The following is a 24,660-nucleotide window of genomic DNA, read 5'->3' as shown; positions in this document are numbered from 1 at the left end:
TTGCTGTTGCGTCTGCCACTTCTTGCGGGGTTGGGGAACTGCGACACCCCAAGTGCAATATTGATCCTTGCCGATTGGATGGCAAATGCACTGACTAACCCACCTGAGAATATCACTTAGCCTTGGAGAGCCGTTGACGATCGGCTGCTGATGCACGATGACGAGTAACTGAAGTAATGTAAGAAATAGTTCACCACAATGACACATCTGATGAAGTTCCTCCTCTTGTGGATAAAATGGCTGAAACTGAAGAGATATCATCTCGGTCATCAATGCTTTCAAACTAAATAAAACCGTTAAGTTTGACTTTCACCCGGCAGAGTTATTTTTCGCTTAGCTGCATTAACTGCAGATCTGCTGCTTCCGCTCACACGGAAGTCGTGGGAATCCGAGACATTTTCCAGCGGGTGGAAGAAGGGAATGAATGATAAGATTCCAAAGAATGGCACCCGTTTTGAGTACGGCAATTAGGGGGCGGGGGCTATCTGCGTGTTCTTTTCTATTGCAAAGATTATAGCTAAATTAATCCTAGAACACCTCAACGAAAACCTCGAATGATCGATCGGCAGAGAGCAGGCTGGTTTCCGCTCTGGAATCTTCTGCACTGATCATATTAAAATGCTTCGGATCCATTTTGGAACAGTGCACCGAGTTTAGATCTTTGCTTCCTTGTTCTTTATCGGTTTCAACTATAGCGGTTATAATGCTGTTATGCTGCAAAATATCACGTCCTGCATAGAAACAAAATCTAATAGGAATTTGAGGTAAAAAACGGAGTACACCTGGGTTGCATCTAGTCGCCGATATTATTTCTTCTTGCTATCGCTGACGTTTTTCACGCTACTTTGTCCGGAAGACTTCAAATAGTTCAATGAACGATGACATCTTTCCTCAAACACATTGAATAACTGATGACATCTGTTTGCTCTCTCATCGAGTCAGCGACCTTGGCGAAATGGCTCTGGATTTGGGAAGAGATGGAAATAGTATCAAATTGAAGGTAACAAACAACACAACCAAGGTTCTCGGTCTGACTTTTCGTCACACTCTCCCTATATGCACTAATGGGCACAGCATCGAAGGCGTTGACCAACTTGTAAATCAAGAAAGCGTGGGTTTTACCCGCGGAGGCACTGTACTGGATGTCGGTATACGCACTAACAGAGTTGGGTCTACTTTGATTGCTTTGTGTAAAATTTGGAAATGGAAATATCTCGGTACAAAGATCAAGTTGAAACTATGCTGTGCTAACGTTTTTTTCGTGTTGCAATATATGCTTCAAACCTTCGTGAACACTGCGTGGTCAGGACACGCTGGCCTGATACTATTTCCAAGAAAAACGCATTCCAGATACCCATGGGCGATGTAATCAGAATATTGAGGTGGCAATGGACGGGAGGAAAGAGAATGCAATTGCTGGTTGTGTCATGCAGTGGAGCCCGCTCCCCCACGATGGCTGACGGGTGGACCACCATAAGAGCACTTAACTCAGAACAGTGGAGGGGAGTGCGGGTGTCTCAGGAGGTCCTGGGAGGAGTTAAAGCGCAAGTCAAGCAGGGCTTCTGCAGAGCCCCGATTTTGCGGAGTCTGCTTTTTGCTGATCTATATTCTGCCTTTATGTCGCGAGCCTCTTCGCGGGCGCGTAAACACTGTCCCAACGGCGGAGTTTATGACACTCCGTCCGTAGGTCGGGGATTTCCGCCGTCTGCCAGTACATAGAGGGCTTATCGCGGTTGGGGCCCTGAGGCATGGGAGCCCACGCAAGCCGTCGTTATCAGGTTTATCGCTGAGTTTACTACAGTGTCAGCTGTAACGCTACTACCACCGGAAGCGCTTTTCAGTGTGACTCTGTCTGTTCTAAGAGCTTCGACGAACTTCCAGAAGTTCACCCTCGCATTCACCCACATGCAAGGGGAGCGTTGGGTTGGTGCAAGCCTGCAAGCGTCAACTAATTCGAACACGATGTACTGATGATCACTTGTCGAGAAGTCTTCCAGGACCGTCCACCGATGGTGCCTGAGATTCCGACGCAAAGGTGATGTCAGGGATGCTTTCTACGCAGCCTGGGCGCTAAAACGTTGGCGTATATCTGGTGTTTAAAACTACGATCCCGGCTCTCGTCGCCATTTCTGTTTCCCTCTGGAGTCCGATTGAGGCGTGCCCCATTCAAGAGCTATAGCATTAAAGTCACCACCAACCAGGATTGTTTTCGGACAAATGGGTCTCTTCCGCATACACTTCACCACTACCTAGCATTTCCTGATGAGCTTTTACGTCTTCAGCTCTAGCTAGGAAGGTCGATTGCACTTCTACACAGTTCGCGTCCGAATTCATTTGCTCAGGATTAGCGATTCCGACTGAGCTTTCTCCAGAATAGGGACATTACAGGGTATTGAAATTGCCGTCCCTGCACCGTCATCGCGCGACGTAGTAAGGCTTCCTCTTTATTTGGGCGTTGCGGTGTCACATCAGGTGTTTTAGTCCTCACTGTCTCTTTCGTTGGTCGCTATGATGAGCGGCACATTTTTTTGCTGTGTCCAAACGTAGTCACCTCTTCCTCCTTTCTTCATATTTGGTTAATTTATTTTGTATAATTAGGTTTCTTCTCCATGGAAATTTCACCAGCGCATCGTGTATATGGGAGCGGGCCACAATAGGTAGGAACGGGTGCACGCTCGGGGACCCAGCGCCTATCCTAGTTCCCTAAAGCCTGACCTACAATTGAGTGATTCCGGAACTCACGGACGAATCAGCGCTCGTTCGGGGTAACGCGTGGTTCAATGCTCACTACCCGACCAGGGTCCCGAAGGAGCTGGCACTTGATACACGTCACAACTACCACCTTGACAGAGTTAGGCTCAGATCGCCCCATCAACGTCAACAGAGAGCTGCCAACGGCTCCGGGGACTCCCAATGTTTCTCGTCAGGTACCGGTCATTCGCGGTTCAATCTTCACCGAAAGGGCAGTATTTGATGCGGTATATGCTAAAATTGGTAAGTTAGAGGGTTGTGGTAGTAAAGGGACGAGCAGAATTAACGTTAGGGTCCTGACATTTCATGTCAAGTGCTGTTATAGGATAGGGAAAAATGAACACTTTAGATATAAAATAACTAGAAAAATATGAGATCGCAAAATTAATTCTTTTTATTTCAAATGGATGCACTTAATCTCTAACTTCTATTTTAACATTGAAGTTGTCTGTAGGTTATTGACTTTTGTTTGAAACAGGCTGAGCGCAATTTTCACGTATTGCCAAACAGTGATCTGCAATGGATTTAATTGAAATATTCAATGAACTGCACATGTTTTATGAATTTACCTTCTTGGTCAGAACAGTTGTAAAACCAGCGACTCTGATTATCCCATGCAAACAGGCAAACTGATTGCACTTCCAGGTCAGCTGCTTCAGCCCTCAGAAGAGGGTCTGCCACGCCTGGGACTGCCACCTCTAACTGCCCACCTAGAATGTTATATAATGACTATACATAGCAATCGTATTGAGCGGTCATTACCATATTTCTGTCGAACAATTATTGTGGCGGGCCAAAGCGGGGAGAGGATTCCCACCATTCGGCTGTCCAATCCTACTGTCGTGTCAGTTCCATTTCTAAGCCATGAGTATGTGTTACCTCCCCCGCCAACCACTTCAAAAAGACAAGCATGTAATACAGATTAAAATTTTTCCTTATGAAAACATTGGATTAAAGTCCGCGATAATGAATAACAATTGAGTCCTAGCGATTATCTTGAAAAGGTTGGGAGCAGTTCTATGTTCTGCCAATTTTTAGTAGTATTTAGTATGAAAATTGATAAAGTGTTTTTCGATTACCGATTATATACTGGATATCAGATTTCTTTAGTGAACTCGAGAGTACAATATTCGCGTCATGTCCAGTCATCACATAGAACTTTAGATAAAGCTTGTATTCGTCCGTTCTATGATTCTTAAAAACGTCGACGGGAAAATAATGTTGACATGATGTCGACTCGATGTCATATTCTTGGCAGGTTGCTAACTTTAAAAATGACGCCTTATGTTGGCTTTCTCCACTTTGGCTAACGTTTACAAACGTAAGAGCACAGAATAACACAGTCACTACGCGAGTCGAAAACATTGCTAAAACTGGATGGTTCTGATTACAGAATCTGTTCGTGCTGATAGAAAATCTGTGTATCTACGGATTGATACCTTTCTTAAATAAAGTTGTGCGTCTCAAGTTAGCTCGTTTACACCTGGGGTTTTGTATTGAACACCGAATTCCAAAACTGTCTCTAAATATATTTTTACTTTATTTTTTGTGACTTCGATTGTTGTGGGAAAGAACTCTGACGCTGCTGCTGGTCAACTGCATCAGATGAAATCCAAAGGTGATCATTTTCGTATTCATGATGTCCATGTACTCGGGTTCTTAACGATGACGGCGTATATCTATATTTCAGGGAGATGAGCGAATCGCAAAAACCCCGACCTTAGCAGCAAACTTGTTGGCATCTTGACATCGGAATATGAGCTTTACTTAGTCATTACCCTAAGCTGGAATAACTAGTATTTCCTCTTTCTGCAGCTTCGCGAGTGTTCACATACTCATTCTCACTGAAAATAATCTGAACCGAATATAGACGATTAACACCAAGAGCTTAATCACGGGTAATTGAAGTCGGAACAGGTTGTCATTAGTTTTCACCGTACTGAGAATTTTCTAGGTAGTAAATGCTTTTGGAGTCTAAAGATGATATGTTTCTTACAGAAGACATTGCTCACGTCGGATTGCATATTATACTGATGTACTCGTAAGGCGCGCTGTAGAAAACAAACCCTATGTAGTCGACAAATGCGACTTTACCTGTGTTATCACCGGTTGCGCGTTGTATAGATTAGCTGTCTACTGTTAGTTGTGAATGGGGGTTTCCCGTTTAAGTCTTTAAATTGGAACTGAGTCAAAGAATATATTTATACTTGCCTTTAAATTAATCCCAAGAATGCATCGTAAAAAATAAATTAATTAATGAAGAGATGAAGATGGGGTTTCCAGTGATCCTATAATGACCTAATAAATTTTCCATGATATGTAAATTTGTAAAGAATAATACTCATAAACTTAAATATCGATAATAATGATATAGTGGCAATTCCGCGTTAGTAGATAATGTTTCTGCAAAGCCCGTTCGGAATTGTCTTTAAATATGATAATTTTTACTGTAAATATTGAAGGGTGTGCAATATTAAATAGGGTCTAGTCTTAGTTAAATGTCCGTGGGAATTATTTATTATATTTATTTAATCCAAACAATAACAATACACAGAAAATACCATGAAGATAATGGAAAAAACATTACTGAGGAGAAAGAAAAAAAATAAAAATAAAAACCACCAAAAAGAAAAATCAAAAATTATTACAGTATGGACGTTACTTTCTTCTTAAATAAATTAAATGATTAGGATAAAAGATCAAGCTGCAAGCGGTTGTATTTATGAAGCATTCTTGGCACATGGGGGTAATAGTAGGACGTTAACATTGCGGATGTTGAGTGAATAATCTGAGAAATGAATTTCAGAGCGTAATTGTACTACTGAAGCGTATTCTAGAATATTGCGGACGAAGGAGTTATACAGAACGGCTGAAGAATGAACATCCTTAAACTAGTAAGAGGCCAAAAAAGGAGATGAGACGCAACTGTTGAAGGAGACCCTACTCACTCTACCGCATAAGAAGGACCTTAATGGGGAGAGTACAGCTGGCGGAAAGCCATACGAAACGAGCTTCTTGAGAAGCAGGGTACAATCAATGGAGTTGCTAGCACTAATGAAGGGAACAAGTAGTTCCCCAAAATATCGGTAATCGCAAGACCAATAAGTAACACTAGCGAATAGAAAAAGCAAGTTTTAATTATTTCAAATAATCAACGGAGTCGAAGGCTTTGGAGAAATCAGTATAAGTTGGATGCACGTCTTACCTTTCATTGAGGGATTTAGCAACAAAATTGATAAACAATAAATTAGTTACGGTCGAGCGCCCTTTTGAAACCCATGCTGCTCCTTTACAATGAGATGCCCAAAGCAAGACAGCAGCCTTTGACATATTTTTCTAGAATTTTAGATACAGAGTGATAGTGGCCGGTAGTTTTCAGTTAAAGTTGCATCGCCTTTTTTGTGCAGGAGAATGACATGTGTCTCTTCCAATTGTCTGGAAAGACATCTTCAGATAAACTTTTGTTAAAAATTAACGAAAGAGAAAGCGAGACATTTGATTCACATTTTTTTAAAAAAATGTTAGAAACACCGTCAGGACCACAACCCCCATTAATATCTAGATTGCCGATAAGAAAAAGACGAATAGGGTGGTAGAATATCGAAATTATTGGAAATAGGGTAGGAAAGCGGGGTAGATGAAAAAAACTAGAGAGGAGTAACTTCGAAAAAGTTCACTTGCAGAATTGGGAGAGAATGAAACACAATCATCGAATTTTATATTCACCACCGGCGGAGCAGTCGAAGAGCGGGTAGATCTGACATGAAACCAGAAAGGCTTATATTCCGGAGAGCCTTGAATACTCGGTAGGTATGTTAAGTAAGTGTCCATAATTAAGATTTTTTTGGACGAATGTAAAACTTAATAGTTGGCAAGATCAACTGCTCTGCCTGTACGACGATATTTAGCCAAAACCGGTGTTTCACACGTAAGGCATCATGAATTTCTATTGTAAACCAAACCTATCTACGGAGCTTATGACCCGAGATAGGAAGAAAGCATGGAACCAATTTATCCAAGATGTCATAAAACACTGAGACGAGGCTGCAAGATAAATTATGGAGGGCGAATCAATCGAGCTAAGAAATTTATATAGGGCACGAAGTCGGCTCTGTGGAAGTTGAGCTTTGGAACCGTATGAATTGGTTGTACGATAGATCGATTAATGCGAAAGTCAATTTCTAGGGAGGGATGGTGATCGTCAATTTTAAGATTAGCGGCGTTACTGGGAGATGTTAGATCGAAGAAATCGAAGAAACATAAGAAATAATAAACGGGACACAATTTAAAGGTGAATTGCGAGCAGTGATTGCCTCATAGGGGCGGATACTTAACAAGGTGATAGGGACAGACGGAACATGCTGTTTCACGGCTACTAGAGTTCCTCAACCTATGTGAACACTGCACATCGCGGTCGCTACGAATAATGAGTACCCATCAAAAAGCTCAGAATTAAAAATATTATCATCAAGCCACGTTTCAGTAAGACAAATGATATTGAGCAGCGCGCGGCCTCTTACACTAATAATGTGAACGAAACTAAGTGAAAACGGCGGCCTCTTTGAAAATTTTCGGGGCGGTTCTGTCGGCTGAAAGCTTTGACAAAACCGTGTGGCGGCCGGAACGACGACCGATTCAACCCATCAAGGATGTGTGGGTATGTTATTTTAAGTGACGTGATATAGCCGGTAAAGCGCTTTGGGTAGAGTTGCTAGCATCATCATCATCATCGGCGCAACAACTGATATCCGGCCTAGGCCTGCCTTAAAGAGGACCTCTAGACACTCCGGTTTTGTGCCGTGATCCACCAAATCAATATCCCTAAAATCTGTCTGGCTTCCTAACCTACGTCATCACTCCATCTCAGGCAGGGTCTGCCTCGTCTCCTTTTCCTACCATAGATATTGGCCTAATAGGCTTCCCGAGCTCATCCTCATCCATATGGAATAAGTGACCCGCTCACCGCAACCTGTTGAACCGGATTTTATCCACAACCAGACGGTCGTGGTATCGCTCATAGATTTCGTCGTTATGTAGGCTACGGAATCGTCCACCCTCATGTAGGGGGCCAAAAGTTCTTCGGAGGATTCTTCTTTCGAACTCAGGTTTTCGTGAAATATATAAGGACTGGTAAGATTATAGTCTTGTACAGTAAGAGCGGAATAGGTTTTAAGGTTTTGTTTGCAAAACAAAACCTTATTAAAATCAGTTCAATGTCTGTCTGTCTGTCATAAGCACTTTTCTCAGGAACGGCTATACCGACTGACACGAAATTAGGTGGCAACTGTGGAGCCCCAGACATACAGTGGTGATATCCTTCTACGTTGAGATTTAGGGGAGTCCTCATATGTGTAAAAGGGGGGTGTAACATTTTTTTTCACCGAATATAGTCATGTGGGGTATTAAATGAAAGGTCTTGATTAGTAATTTTTGAAGTTGGTCTTGGTTTTGAGGTTTGTTAGAAAGGCGGGGAGTGGGAGGGTTGGAAAGTGATGATTTCTTTAACGGACCCATTCTCAGAAACCACCCAATCGAAAAATCTGAGAAATCATGAAGCTGCGTCTATATGGTGCCCAGGTCTCAAAATACTCTCCATATCGATATCTGTTCAAATTAAGTTAATAATAGTATATTATCATATTTTTGGGAAATTGAGTAAAACCTCCCTTAAATTTATCCTAGAGTTATAAAAGTTGGTAGTAGTATAAAATATAATAAGAAGCATATTATCCTCAAGTTTGATCAAAACCATACTATTAATAACAACAAAGTACAGTAGCTCAAAGTTGTCTTTACCATGCAAATTTAGAAGCCGAAGTACTAAATCTGACATGCCAAATGCATATACATAACGGGCTACATACAAATGGGATAGTTCCACTCTCAAATATACTCATAGAAGAAGCAAAAAAACACCTTTCATACCTGAAGCGCCCAGCTTCCGGTTTCCCGACTTTTGGCAGCCAAAAACCGTGCGCGGATTTCATTATCATTGCTGATATCGGATAGATAGGAGAAATTATCAACGGTTTCAAAGTTGCAGTCTCCTATCTTTATTGTTTTCGTTTGACCCATGCGATTCGATGTTGACCGTTCGTTAGCGGATACAACGTGATACCTTTATAATTGCTGCACTGCGTGATATCTCCCTTTTTATGTATGGGGCAGATAATGCCCCATTGTCAGTCGTCAGGCATCCTTTGCTAGCTTAAATTCATTGTCAAACCAGCTGTTCCGACTTTTGTGATATGCGGTTGGGACCAGGTATGTTTGTGGCCGTATCAATGATAGCGCTCTTCAGGTGGTTGTGAAGATCATTTGTTGATGTTTCATCTTCATGACATCTGTGAGCTGTGGTTATTGCGGCATCCGTGTCCTTATATTTCTAAACTTGCCTCGCAAATGCAAAGTGTATAGCCCTGCGCTTATATTTTAAAAACCGATAGCAGCAGGTTTCATGTTTTGGCTAACTAAAAAACCTACTCCCAGCAAATTGTTTACTGGGTGGCCACTATAATATATGGTGTAGTGGCTCTTTTTCAGGAATCCGGTCCCTGTCCAACGCATCTCTTACAGTCCAGTCCGAGGCTCCTTCTGTGACTTCGTAACTTCGGTTTTCCGTATAGTGTTGCTCAGCCCTACCCAACCCCCAACCTGGAGGACTCTGTCCCCAGTTTCACATTAAGAAAGAACTCCCTGCGATCACCACGTGGATGTGGAGATAGGGTTTGGTAGTAGAGCTGTCGGTGTTGATTCAGCAGGCGTTTCCCATGTTTTATGCTCAATCGTGAGTACCAACCAACGTTTCGCCCTGGGACCTATACTATCCTTTGACCGAGAGTTGTTAGTATACCACTCCTACTATACATGTAAAAGAGGTGTAGAAAGTTTTTTTCACCGAATATAGTCATGCAGGCTATCAAATGAAAGGTCTCGGTTAGTAATTTCCGAAGCCGGTCCTAGTTTTCACGTTTGATTGGAAGTTGGGAATGGCGGGGGGTCGAAAGTAACCATTTCTTTCATAGGTCCATTCTCAGAAATCAAAAAATCTGATAAGAATCTGTAGACTAGGCTGCGAAATACACTCCATACCGATTTTTGTTCAAATAAAGTTAATAATAGTATATTACTTTAATTTTTCTTAATTGGCTGCAACCTCCGCTGAAGTTTCGTAATGCAAGAACCACGAAATTTTGTAGCAATAGGCTATAACATAATGCATGATCTTACCAGGTTTGGTGGAAATCGCACTATTACTGATTATTAACTTTATTTGTGCAGATATCGGGACGGGATGTACTTTAAGGTCTAGATTTCATTTAAATGTGATTTGTTCAGATTTTTCGGTTGGATAGGTTCTGAGAACGAGACCTGTTACACTTTTTGGTGGTCATATTTCGAGTCCTTATTCCCCTACGTTTCACCCGACATCAAATATGGGACCAGTTTCGAAAAGTGCTAGTTGAGCCCTTTCATTTGATACCCCACATTGCCACATTCTGTGCGCCCCTTTCACATGTATGGGGAGCCTTCCTTAAAACTTAATACGAAATGGGGCCACTTACTGTATGTAAAGGGTCCAGCAGACCACACGCTTTAACCAACTTTCATGACAATTGGTCTAGTCGTTCCCGAATAAATCGGGGGTGATAGATAAACATCGACTCGATTCTAATAAGTTTTGTTTCACATAAAACCTTAAAAACATCTACTTGTAAAGACAGTATTACCGCTCCAATGTGGACAAAAAGGGACAGTCTCACAGAATGTTCATATTACCATCTGATTCAGTTGCTATAATTATTCATTATTCGAAGATTTTTTGTTTTGTTTTTTTTTTTGAGGAAAGATGCCATAGTCTATTGAATTCCTCTACGTCGTCCGGCATCATAGAGAAGTCGACCCTTATTGCCCTTCACAGGACTCTCAAAATATTTGTGACTTCATGGAAGCTCTTTCGCGATACGGTGTACACTTCTAAAATTGTTTTGGCCGCCTCACTGACCAGTGCAATAGCAAATTCACTTTTGTGACGGCGTACACTACGCTGAATTTCTCTGGATTTCGCCATCGCTCGGAACGGTCAATGGAACCTTCAACCCCTTCCGTTCATCGATCCGCTCCTACGATTGCGCAGTCAGCCAGATCTTATGACGCCCTTACGGGAAGTGGCGGACGCAACAGGAAAGCGAACGTAAAGGACCATCAGATGGCGATTCCTTTCGCGGCCGATGTCAACGTTTCTCTTGTTCCGCACATCCAGGAGGCAACTCTTAAATCTATTGCTAATCGCGAAGTGCTCGATACGATTGCTCGTGCGGTATGGGTCAGTAGAAACCAAATTGGCTTTGCAGATTACAAAAGCACATTGCCGCAATTGGCCGACGAGTATGCTACTTTTCAGAGTCCCATCATGTTCCTCAAAGAAGCGCTCTCTAGCCATTTCTTCTCATCTCACGCAGCCCGGCGTGCGAAAAAAACTTAAAAAATAAATTTTTTGACAACTGACTCCAATGAAACCAGTCCGTTCATTGTCAGTGAGAGTAACGTATCAAAAATTGAGCGATTTAAGTATCTCAGGTCGGTGCTCTCAGATACTGGTGGATTGGCGGTTTTGCTTTACGTATCATTGACATTTAGATGTAGACGTATGTCTCAAATTTAGCATCTAGTCCAGCATTCTTTACCCTACCCTCTCACAGAGCACCTTGGGATAATGGGGATGGAAGTGTTGCATTGTAGTGTAGTGTAGAAAATGTTTTGAACATTCCAGAGGGGATACGATGAACTGTAGAACCAAGAACTTCGGCCGTGTTCCTGTTTATCTTCAGTTTGACATTGCTTTCAAAACCAGAACCATTTGAAAAAGTTCTAGCACTTGGTGTAAGGGCAAACTTACCTGTGATCTGCTTGACAATGTAATGTAGGATGCTGTTGTGCTAGGCGCTTGACAACCCACTTCGGCAACAAACCTGCTCCCTATAAACCAGTCTTTCTAGCTGATTTTTGATGTACTTCAACATTTTTAGTGTCTTTAACTCCTAAATATTGAGGATGAGGAACCCACCGATAATGTTCTTGTCTGTAACCTGTTAAATCTTCCTTCCATCATGCTTGACTATCATATTGCTGGGCATGGAGTTGTCAGAGGCTAGCTTGGCAGTTGGATCGCCCCCTATGGCCACAATATGATGTTCATTAACCTAGGCGGAATCTTCAAATTGAATTTATTGTAAAAACCGGGCCGCAGGCCATCGTAGCTTCGATTCACGGCTAGACATATCAAAAGAAGGATAAACATGCTCCTCACAGTCTCACCATTTCACTTTTTTCAGGCTGGGGATGTCAATTCGTGACCCCGGAATTTTCGGTTAAGTTAGAGAAAGCAAGTTTGCGTGGGTCTGTGTGAACATTTCCGAAAGCAATTAGAGTTCATTTTATATACACATACATACAAGATCATATCCGTAATTCCTTTTGATCTGATATGTCACAGGATTCGTTTATAACTCTGGAGAAATATAAACTACTTATATAAATTATTTGTTGCATTTTTGTCAGTTTGACCAAAGAAAGATTAAATAAAAGGAAGGTATTATTGTCAATTATAACTCCATTTGTTTTACAATAAATCAAACACCTACAGTTATTTTCATATCTCTACGTCTTGTCTCAATAATAGTGTTTGTTTGCAGTTATTAGTTCTTACGGGAATTGAGTTGAGCGCAATTACGTTTAACTACTGAACAAGAATCTGAAAATAATCCAAGGAAAGTTAAATAGTGCTAAATAGTTTTAAATAGTTGACAACTACCTTCCTTTTCAGCACAATTGTAGAACCATCGGCTCTGGGTATTCCATGCATAAAAGCAAATTGATTGCACTTCCAGATCAGCTGCATCCGCCCTTAAAAGAGGATCGGTTATTCCGGGAACAGAAACTTCCACTTGACCATCTGCAATGAAAGTTGCTCGAATTGTTCTAGAAGAAGATACTATAACTAATTACTATGTTTTTGCCGAACGATTACAGGAGTTGGGAAAAGTGGTGACAGTAATCCAGGTGTGTGGCTGTCCAATCCAACTGTGGTGTCAGACGTATTTCTGAGCCAGGAGTATGTGTTGTCAGCACCTCCAACAACTGCAAAATAAAGCATTTCAGTATCTCCCCTATCTTGTTATGGCAACATATCTATTTTGTAATAATAATATTTATATTGCATATTGAATTTGAGTTATGATGAGCCAAAACCTTGTGTCGTAACAAACCCTCTAGAATAGTTTAACTATTCTGAGAGCAGCAATTTACTCAGCTACCTCATATATTTCATATATACCGGGGCTGCCTGGTAAGTCCGTGGCCTAAGGCATTTAATAATGGAAAAGGATGGTGTTATATTTTTTATTTTTCAATGTAATCCCCCTGCCTTTAAGATACTGACAAAATATTTCCTAGATTCTTCTTCAAAATGGTGTTCAACGGTCGCCTTCATTTCACTTTCGTCGGAAAATTTTCGTCTTGTTAGCCCTTCCTTTAAATTCTAAAAAGGACGAAAGTCGCTGTGGACTATAGGGGGGGTGTTCACATTCTGCTGCGGGATTCGGGAACTAAATCCCTTCTATAGCATACCCTGTCATGTGTCCTCTTTAACTTGACCCTGTACAATGTGATCCGCGATGCAGATGTTAATGCTCTCTGGCTCAAATGGAGCAATGATGTAGACCAGGATGCTAGCCAGCTTTTGGGTATATCGAATTGGTGGATCTGGATGCAAAACTGGGATATCTGGAGTTTCATACTAAGGCAGTTCTGTACCGGATACTCGTTGTTGTGTGTTCTAGCGACAAGCTTGCAAGACTTTCCAACTAAAATATATTCAAACAAGTTGGGAAGCTTGAACCTGGACGGTTCAGGTATGAAAGAATTTGTTGTCCAATTCTACGTAGTCAAAAATTTAATTGTGCACTATGTTTCAAGAGCCGTTTCCAGAAATCACGTGCTCTGGAAAGTACTAAATAGGATCTACTTCATACGATTTCCACTAGGAGTTGAACATTATCAGCAAGTGTTCACCTTAAACAAATACATATAAATGGAAAGCAGGAAACTTGACCCTTCAGGTATGAAAAGTTTTGTGTATTTCTTGTATAACAAGTATAACAATTGATTCATTTGTACATAGCTTGTAGGGCATATGCACATATATACATATATGTACATACGTACAGTATCTGTCATTCTTGAGAGTTCAGCCAAACGCAGCAGACGTCTTTGGACAGCAGCAGAATGGTAAAATGTTTGAAGAATTTCTCATTACAAATTTATTTTCTTTTTACAGGAGTGGATATCTTTTAGGTACCTTTTAGTGATAAGCGTGGATAGTGTTAAGTTTTTGCGAATAGAAAATAGTTTTGTTTTTGAAGAGTTTTTTCAGCAGAAATCGTAATGGAGACGAGGGCCCAGAAAGCCCCAGGGGTCCGATTACTATCGGACCAAACCCAAGAAAGGTGTCTAATCGCCAGTCTGCAACTCAGTCTGGAAAAAATTAACAAGCGCTGCAGAAAGTGAGATAGAGGAGCAGCGGAAGCAGAACGAGGGTCTGACAGCCCTCATAAAGAGCTTGCAGGAGTCACTAGACCTGCAAAACCGGGAGAAGAAAGAAAACGGAAAGCGTTTACATATCGAGAGTCCACAAGTGTCGGACTCTGAGAGTAACTCCTCATCGGAAGAGGAGATGTCCACCGACAACACGGACAACACCGTCCACCGAGGAGGAGGAAGATGTGGACTTTCCACCTCTGCCGCCACCGAAGCCAGTGCCAACTCTTCCGCCCATTTTTAAAAAAAGCAGTAGTGAAGTCACCGGAAAAGTCAAAGCCCTCCGGACAGGAAAGTCCTAAGGCTAAAGAAGCCGAAAAGGGTACGGTACCCGTGATTTTAAGGCAGCCATTCAAAATGGCCAGCCATTGAGAAAGAATTGAGGAAAAGGAAAATTAATATCCTTCACGCTAGGAGGATACACCTGGGAGGAGCATACTCCAGAGCAGCCGAGCGACCACCGGAAGATCACCAAATTTTTTAGAGAAAGTGAATTCAATTCCACACATATCTTCTCCCAGAAGAGAAGAACATTAACGTTATAATCCGGGGGCTCGAGGGAATAGCGCCCGAGGATGTGAAAGAAGACCTTGACGATCAGGGCTTCCATCCAATCGAGTGTTTCTTCATAGAAATGAAGAACGGACCCTCCAGACTATTAAAAGTGTTAATGCCGAAAAATGAAACCGGCATATACAATGTCCAAATCGATCTGCCACCTGATTGTGAAAATCGAGTCCCAAAAACCGAGTACTTCGCAATCGCAGTGCCATAACTGCCAGCAGTTTGGACACTCTGCGAACGACTGTTTTGCCGACGCACGTTGCGTTAAATGCGAGGGATCGCATCACTTCGCAAAATGCGAGAGGAAGCAGGAGCAGAGGGCAACCTGCACCAACTTGCAAAGGGGAACATCCAGCCAGCTACGGCGAATGTCAAAAAAATGCTAAAAATATTAAGAAAACCTTCGCCCAGATGGCGAAATCTAACTCGTATCACAGGCTAACACAACCAATCAACAAACCTGACAGGAAAAACTCCAACAGCACCAAAAACTCCCTCTTCCACAGCGAACCCGAAGCCCGTACAAATGGATCGAGTGCTGAGCAGCATGGCAAGCACAGATCCAAAACATAATGGAGTCAATGATGACCAAAATGATACAAAATCTGTTTAGCTCTCAGATCCCTCTAGGCAACCCAACTAAGAACCAGCATGGTAAGCATTAAGCTTAACATTATCTCGTGGAACGCAAATTTCGTAAAAGGAAAAATGGGAGAATTGAAAGAATTCCTTTACGAGGCAGAAGTAGACATACTACTCATCCAGGAAACGTTCCTCAAACCAACAGACTCACTTAAAGTACCCAACTACGAAATATACAGAAACGACCGACTTACTGGCCGTGGAGGAGGAACCGCAGTTCTCATCAAGAGAAACATCGAGCGTCACCGCCTGGAAACACCACTCATCACAGAAATGGAAGCTACAGTCATCGAAGCAAGGACAGGACCAGCTGATGTAAAAATTATATTAGCCTACCGTTCACCATCAGCAGATAATTTTTTAGAGGACCTTCAACTGCTACTTAACGAGGACAAACCTACTTTTCTCGCCGGGGATCTGAACGCGCGTCATCGTGACTGGGGAGCAACCCGAAACACCAAAGCGGGGAGAGAACTGCTCATTTTCCTAAACGGAAATGGAGCGACTATTCACGCACCAGAGGAACCAACACATTATGGACGCAGCACGACCGGCACCATAATCGATGTGGCTCCAACAAAGAATTACAACAACCACATCACATCAACGTGTTGGACGACCTCTCGTCGGGCCACAAACCGATGCTATTTTCAATATACAACATATATATTGAAAATCCGCCGAAAATGATCAAAAGCACCAACTGGGACACCTACCGCCACATTCTAAGACAATACCCCACAACGACAAAACTGGAAACATCGGAACAGGTAGAGACAGAGATTCAAAACCTAACCGCCCAACTACTAACTTCAGCCAAACAGGAGAGCTCAACGCAAACAGAAGCAAACGACCAACAATACTACCGGCTCCCAAGAAATATTAAAGAAAGAATAAGGGAGAGAAATCGCATCAGAAAAAGAGGAAGAATGACAGGAGATCCCAATCTGAAAAGAGAAGCGAATCGGCATACTAACGTCATCAGAGATGACATTGACCGATTCAGGAACGAACAGTGGGAATACTTCCTCCAAAACTTAGAGCCGGGAAACAACAACTTCTGGCGGCTCAGCAAATCTTTTAAAAGAGGCTCGAGAAGGCAAATGCCTACAATTCATGGTCCCAATGGCCTTGAATTCTATAAGGAGGGAAAGGCCGAAGCGTTCGCGGACTCATTCGAACTCCAGTTCAGGGAGAACACCGCATCGGACGATGAATCTGAAGAAGATTATGAGTCAGAAACAGAGACACAAGATGACTCAACACAAAGAGAAGACTGGGAACTGCAAACAGTTCAGGTGGAAGTCCAAACCCTCATTCATGGACTAAGCAGCAAAAAAGCCCCCGGATGGGAGATGCTTACAAACGAGTGTTATCGATCCTTATTCGAGCATCAAGAACGCACCAAATAACATCGCCGAATCAATCACCGCAGTAATAAATGCAGTACAACGTCTCAGAACATATCAAAAGCATGGAAAAAGTTCATCATCATTCTTCTGCCGAAACCGGGAAAGAACCCAACCTTCCCACAGAACTGGAGACCCATCAGCCTACTTCCAACAATTGGAAAAATTGCATAAAGGATAATACATCCCAGAGAAACAATACGGATTCCAACGAGAGCATTCATGCGAGCTACAATTGGCCAGAGTAGTCCAGCACATTCGCAGTGGATTAAACAAGCGGAAATCGACCGGACTAATAATGTTCGATATATCGAAAGCTTTCGATAAAGTCTGACACGCAGGGCTCGTAGCCAAACTGAAGAAATTTAAAATATCTGATTCACTGATAAGACTAATCCAATCCTTTATTACAGATCGAAGTTTTAGGGTGGCACTGGAGGAGCACCAATCAACCGAAAGAAGAATAGAGGCAGGAGTACCCCAAGGATCGCCGCTATCACCGCTGTTATACACAGTATTCACGGCGGACATTCCAAGACAATTCAACCGCTTCACAGGGATCTCCTTATTCGCGGACGACACATGCCTCTTCCACACTTCGAAACAGGCACTCCTCATCACAAGCAATCTTCAGAAGGCAACCAACACAACGTTGGAATACTTCAAAAAGTGGAAGATAAAAATAAACCCGGAGAACACCCAGGCAATCTTCAAGAAAGAGAAAACAGAAACCGGGAAAAATCAAAATCGACAATCAGCCCATCGATTGGAAACCAACAGCGAAATATTTAGGACTGGCTTTCGACCGCAGACTAAATTGGAAAAAACACATCAAGTCGAAACGCGAAGCATGCACAGGTACGTTGACTTCCCTTTACCCTTTAATTAGAACTAAGAAACTAAACATTAAGAATAGACTTTTAATTTATAAGCAATTAATTCGTTCAAAAAAAATTGATTCCCACAACGTTTGAACAAAAAAAAAACAGAAGAACGAAAACAACCCGAGTGAAGATGGACAACAATGTCCACAGAGAAAAGGGGAGCAAAGGTGTCGAACACCAGCTCCAGATTCATCACAGTTTCAAGCAGTATCTGTCCATCTAATTATGAACCATGAACTTTTTTACGAAAATTTACTATATCACGGGGTTTTTGGTTGTAAAGAAAACGCAAAATATGTCGTCATCTTCATTTGTTGTTCCACTATCCTAAGGTGTGACGTTACATGAGCTTAGAACCATTATTTGCCTGGCTGCCTCCTCCGCTCCATTCTGTCGAAAGTGGTATTTTAAGCTGGTCGAGTTTTCAATATTGTTGTGGTTTTCGTGGTTTCTGTCGGGAAAATCGGGAAGGCTAAGAATAGTTCCTTGAAAGATTTGCAATGTGTTTAATGGTACGCGTGACTAGAAACATTGATTTTATTTCGCATATACTCCTCAGCTTTTCAACAACGGTAAATTAATAGGAAATGGTAAGAAACAAAATATTAAGGTAAAATAGAAGGTGCAAGTTTCCCCCCTTTTGAAAGAGAAAAGAAAAGCTATGTAGCAATTGCTTCAAATGTCGGTGTGTCATCAGTGGCTGAAATAGCAAAAAAAGTCAGTATTGTTCAATGATAAAAAAACTTTCAGAGTAGTCGAAAAAACTTCAAGGGCAAACGGAAACTTCTCCAAAGAAAGACAAGCTGCGAAAAACCCAAAAGGCTTGAATCGCAGCCTACCAGAATATTTTCGATGACGTGAGAAACGCTGGTATTTTTTTTTTTGGGGGTAGGGTAGGTGAATGCATTTACGTACACAGTGGAACATCGTCGGACTACCAACTAAACACTTCCCCATCATCAGAGAGCTAGCCTGGAACTGTTTGTCACATTACTTCGGGGTAGTCTCCGAACTCTTCCGTCTTGCGAAGCCTTCAAATCAGGGATTTCCTCCATGCCCACTTAAAAATTGGGTAAGGAAATAGTCAGTCTCACCATGCTTCCGATTCAGCCACGCATTTAAGTTGCCGATAAGCTGCGCAGTCCATTTGCCTCTAGTTTCATTTTGCCAAGAGAGCTGCCACTCAACTAGGGTGCGTTACCGTTTTTCACGAGCAACCACTAGGGTGCGTTACCGTTTTTCACGAGCAACCATCTCTCTTAGCTCATCTCCCTTGCGCTTGTATATGGTTTGACGCTACTTAGCAAGAAGGGCAATGAGGATCACTCCTGCGATCACCATCATGGCCGGATCAGAGACATTGCGGTACGCAGACGCCAACCGCATAGCTCCCCGTCTCTGCACTTGTGCGAGACGTTTACAATATTCCCCCTTGCCAAGAGCGTCAGTCCATACCTCCGCGCGGTAGAGCAGGAGAACAGGACAGACAGCATTGAACTCATCAGGGGAGAAACGCTGGTATTGAGATATCCATACATGCACTACGCAGGCGTTTAAATCAAAATGGATTGAAATTCAGGAGGCCAGTTATGAAGTTAACATAAGCAATGTGACGACAGCGATTGTCATGAACCCGCTTACTACTTGCAGATTTCAATTCGAATTCGATATTGGTGAAAGTTAAATTTTTTAAAAATATTTTTTTCTCAGCCTTTTTCTTGAATTTTAAATTTAGTTTTTTTTTTATTTTTTGTAGGTTATCTTTAATGACGAATATAGTGACTAACGTGGCAAATTGTGTTCGAAGAAGGAATAGCAAACATCTGTCTGATGCTTGTATTAATTAAAAAAATTAAATATCCATCCACAGTAATGATTTCTAGCTGCATTCCTGAAGAAGGACGTAATATAAATGATGCCATGTGTCAACAACCTGCAGCTTCTGCGTACAGAATATGCCTTCGTGCGAGGTCGTGAACAATGCCGTACATCTAGAACTAGCATGAATTATTTGCTGCCTTGGCTCGAAATTTCTCCGAACTAAAATCTGATAGGGAATTGTCATACTTATCTGAAATATAAGGCATATGAGCGCAGGAACAGTACGATCGCATGAGAATGTAATTGAAAAAGGTGGCGGAGTTACAAAGTATTAAATGTAAGGAGATGTTGGCTTCAACAATATTACACCCATATGTTATCCAAACAATAAAGTTACGTTTTGTTAATGTAAATGGAAAACTTTGGTTTTTATTGCTGCTTCAAATTGAAATTCTGCATATTTTCTTAGTGTTCATAATTCAATGGAAGATACTGTACAAATATTGCGGAAGAGATAACTTTGGGTTACTGAGGCAAGTCAGTAATAGTAAGATTTTGGTTAAACTTGGGGATATCATGCTTTATATTATAGTCTGTATCACTGGTCTTATGACTCTAACTAAGATAAACATTTCAATTTGAAGAACATAATAATATGCTATTATTGCTATTATTTAAGCAGATATCAGTATGGTGTGTTTTGTTTTTTTTTCAAATTTGTTTGTTGAATAGTTCCTTAGGATGGGTACTTAAAAAAAATGTCCAATTTTCATCAACTTCTGCATGAGTTACCAAATACTAGAATATAAATCCGGGGTTACGCTAACGACATTGTTTTATCTGTAAAGGTAAATATGATACCCTATCTGATAGATTCAAACTGGACTGCTTTTTAATCAAGCCAAAACACCATAGTACAATTCACTAGGAACCATAAGCTTGATGCCTTAAGAGCTAAGAGTTATATCGTTACATGGCATATAAGTGAAACGAGAAACAGGGATCAAATATTTGGGAATTAGACTAGGCCAAAAATTACTCTAGAAGACAGTTGTCGGAAATATTTGTCGAGAAGTTGCAGGTCTATAGAAGGAAGCACATGTGGCTCCACTCCGAAGATACTATCATACTTTGGATATACACTACAATAGTAATGCCTATGATCACCTATCGGGCGGTAATCTGGGCAGAATTCATCACAACAACAAGAAAATTACACAAACTCCAAAGATTGGGTTGCGTATGTATCAGTGCCTAAACCGGAAGAAGATTGATATTTTTTTCTAAGCAATACCCCGAATTATTGATACCAAGGGAGAACATGACAGCGAGGTTTCACTTCAATAAGAATTTGAAAACACGTAGGAGTAGCAGGGCAACATTAGAGAGCGTGGCTGCGGCATACGGCTTAAATCAGCAACTGAGCATTGCCAGCGGTGAGAACACCTCCGTCAATGCACTGAACTGCCGACAAGAGAGCTGATCTAGCCCACTCGAGGCCGGCGTGTTGCACTTCACCTTCCTTCTTGTTCCGGTGAGGACGGACGTACTCTACGACATTTGCAGAGAAAAATTTTGTCAATCATTTTTGAAAAGCAGTCATATCGCATTTGTTTCATCGAATTGCTCGTGTTAGTTCCTATCTTATTCAGCTAAACGTCGTAAGCGGTTTCTAGAAAGTGATTTTCACTCGCCGACAATAAAGAATAAGTACAAAAGTGCTAAACTGGTATGGAAATGCCTTGAACCTGAATATGCTTGACTCACTCAATAAAGTCTGGATTCTGTCTGGATTCCAGGCCATGTTGGGCTTGAAGGCAGTGAGGTAGCGGAGGAACTGGTCAGGAAGGAAGCAGGTACGCGTGTTCATGGTCTAGAACCCTTCTGTAGAATCGGAAAGTGGTTCATGGTTATGACATTAAAAAATGAAGAGGGACGGTTGGGGAAGTACACTGAGCGAGCCTACCAGAAATGGAGCAGTCCAGGGTATTTATGGGGGCCCAAACCCAAGCGCACAAAGGAATGTTTAAACCTCACCAAGAAAAACCTGCCTGAGATGAAACGATGGCGTAGGTCAGGACGCCAGACAACTTTTACGGATATAGAATTGGTGGATTTCGGTGCAAAACCGGGGTGTCTGGAGTTCCTTATTAAGGCAAGCCTAAACCGAATACCGATTGTTGCGCTATGGATTATACTGGGCATATTCACTAGTCACTGCCGACTAAACTATTATCTGGGGAACCGAGAAATCTACGGACCCTGCCTGCAGGTTGTATGTGGAGTGTGTCGAAAATCCCATATACGTTTTGGGACAGTTTTCGGCACTGGGAGAATACTTGATAATAGATGCGAAATTGAAATACTTGAAAGTATTGAATATATTAAAATTGTTGACGATTAAAGGCTTGCTTGGTATACTATAGTTATTAGGTACACTATAACCAGTCAAAGGGGCAGAATAAATCTTTAAGGATGCAGTCCCACTTAATAGAATAGTAATAATAGCTTAATCTATCCCTGAGCTTAGATGAGTTGCTTTAGAAACAACAGTCATGAGATGGAAGTGATGAGCTTAAAAAGAGGGCTGTCAATACAACTCAAAAAACTGTAATTCACTGTAATTCCACAAGATAGAGTTCCATTTATTGTATCGTTGAACGACTTTTGGTGCTTTGGGAAATCAAAAGCAGCATTATCAATTTCAACGCGTCAGCTCTGCCGATGAAAACACCAACAGGTGTCGAATTTCTTGAAGACTTTGTGTTACTTTTCGAGCCAACTTTCATTAACTTTATTTCAGCAGATATCGTGCCAAAGAGTATTTTCAGGCCAAGATTTCATGTCTATGGGCCATCATAATGTTTCAAAAAACTTTTGGTTTGTTAGTTTCTAAGAACGGGTTTTGAAAGTAATTACCCCTTTCATATCCCCGCACTCCACTCCTTCGCAGCCACTGTAACTAATATCTGCTTCGAAAAGTACTAATCGATACCTTTCATTTCATATATTACACGGCTATATTCGGTGAAAATTTGGAAGTTTCACCCGTCAGCACTCTCCGAACCTCGCACCAAGCGAAGTGCTCTTAACTTCCTACGTATTGACATTTATTTGTTCTTTTTCTTAATGAAAAAGCGATTTTCCTTTCTGTTGTGTGACCTGGATGATCAGTTTTAGTTCAGAAAAAGATCGACTTTAAGTCTACGACACTATTTGGTTATATTACGAAAAGTTTGGCCGTGTGAATAGGCAGAAGCTAAAATTTTAATTACTTCGGTTTATGAGCTTTTCGAGTTTTGGCTCATACGCAGAACTTGTTTTCTAGCCCAGCAGAATATTTTTTTAATTAGCTTTAACTTCGCTTGAAATCGTTAGACAACTGCCACTAAGAAGTTTTGATATCTATATGATATTTGTCGTAATGCCCTTGGTCAGTCGCCCACTGCGTATTTTCATGAAATGACTACTTATTTGAACTAATTAATACTTATCATAAAAATGGGAAAAAGAAGTACAGGCAGTAGAGATGTTCGTTACCAATAGTATACTGGACAGTGCCCTTGCCCTGCGAATTTGAAAGTACGATATTCGCGTCGTTCTTGGCCATCACGTAAAACTTCAAGTTGAGCTTATATTCCTTGGATTCGTTGTTTTTGAAAATATCAATGGGAAAATAATGCTGACATGATTTAGATTCTACATCATACTCCTGACAGGTTGCTAACTTAATAAATGACACCTGGTGTCTGTTAGCTAACCCCCAACACGTGCTGAAAACTATCGAACTACAAACTATCAGAATAACGGCTAGTGGAGACATTTTTCGCGATCACAATTTTTTTTAACGTTTGTTATTGGATTGGAACCACTCAAGGCGAGATTATTACACTGACTGATTTTTATACTTGGAACCTGAAAATCTTTAGTATTCACATTTACCTGTTGATGATACATAACCGTAGTTTACTTAAATTGCGGGTTCCGTTTGAATATCCTACCTAAGTAATTTTAAGGTCCGTAGTGACTTTTGTTGTTAATTTTTTCTAACGAAACGCCTGAATCATAAATATAACTCCTTTCGCTTGTCACTTTATTTATCGAAATTTTACTTTTACTCATCTTTTATTCACATCCCCCGATGTGACAATATATAGTTAATATTCTGTGTTCTCTAGTCAAATACATATACACATATACATAATTGTATGGATATGGCTTTCCTTGCAATATCCCTCGATATTCTGGAGAGAACACTACGAAGCCCTAGCATAAGCGCAGATTTGTAGCTTTCTCGGTTTGCTAATATAAGCTCCACGGGATGATTAGCTTAAACTGGAATCACAAGTATTTTATTCTTCTTTGGGGTCTTATTATTAGATTTTTTCATAGGTGCTTTTGCACGGCTATACGTCTAGCTGCTTGAATAACTTGATATTAGAAATAAGCCAGGGGATACGATCATAGGGCACTTTAGTCACGAGCAATAATTCATTATATTCTAGCAAAACGAATGTTACCTAATATACATATCCATAAAGTTAGAAGAAATCAAAAATGGCAAATGTGAGTTCTTAGGAAGATCTTCGCAGAACAAAGTTGGTTTTTTCTATCTAAATACTATACATGCACAGTCTGGCATAGTACACGGTGGTAGTATTTACAATTCTTGATTAAATTCGCTTTCCATATGCTTGTCATTGTAAATCACTTTCAGATAGAATTCCCCGATGACATATGGTAGATAAATTTCGAGGAAAGCCTGGAGCTTTCAGTGATTATAAAAACCAGTTTTTCAAGTATAACAGCACAGGTTGGAATATAATAATTAGCATAAATTGTAATATAGGTAATTGCACATCAAAATTTATCGCAGTCTTAAAATAACATTTAATCCAGTTCCCCTATCTGATAATGTTGTGTTATCATAATATTCTCAAATTATGAAGCTGAGTGGTAAAAAATACAATATCATCGTCATGGTTATGCAT

The 24,660-nt window shown here is 41.2% G+C and overlaps 2 protein-coding genes across 3 annotated transcripts; both read right to left on the bottom strand.

Moving 5' to 3' along the window:
- Positions 1 to 3,128: 3,128 nt before the first annotated feature.
- Positions 3,129 to 4,395, bottom strand: LOC119657218. 2 transcript variants are annotated; one of them, XM_038064029.1, is made up of 5 exons: positions 4,191 to 4,395; positions 3,831 to 4,124; positions 3,514 to 3,645; positions 3,321 to 3,461; positions 3,129 to 3,265 (listed from the first exon to the last, which is right to left on the bottom strand). In XM_038064029.1, exons 2-5 carry the CDS (start codon positions 4,114 to 4,116, stop codon positions 3,207 to 3,209), a joined length of 618 nt encoding a protein of 205 aa, XP_037919957.1. In that variant the 5' UTR covers positions 4,117 to 4,124; positions 4,191 to 4,395; the 3' UTR covers positions 3,129 to 3,206. The 2 variants fall into 2 exon arrangements, with proteins under 2 accessions (XP_037919957.1, XP_037919958.1); XM_038064030.1 differs by having other exon boundaries at positions 3,831 to 4,118; positions 4,191 to 4,394.
- A 7,933-nt stretch (positions 4,396 to 12,328) lies between these two features.
- Positions 12,329 to 23,560, bottom strand: LOC119658435. Its single transcript, XM_038065835.1, has 4 exons — positions 23,210 to 23,560; positions 12,760 to 12,891; positions 12,566 to 12,706; positions 12,329 to 12,505 (listed from the first exon to the last, which is right to left on the bottom strand). Exons 1-4 carry the CDS (start codon positions 23,490 to 23,492, stop codon positions 12,450 to 12,452), a joined length of 612 nt encoding a protein of 203 aa, XP_037921763.1. The 5' UTR covers positions 23,493 to 23,560; the 3' UTR covers positions 12,329 to 12,449.
- Positions 23,561 to 24,660: the final 1,100 nt, after the last annotated feature.

Source organism: Hermetia illucens, chromosome 5 (assembly GCF_905115235.1).
Source record: "Hermetia illucens chromosome 5, iHerIll2.2.curated.20191125, whole genome shotgun sequence".
Lineage (NCBI taxonomy): Eukaryota > Metazoa > Arthropoda > Insecta > Diptera > Stratiomyidae > Hermetia > Hermetia illucens.
This window is presented reverse-complemented; position numbering and strand designations above follow the sequence as displayed.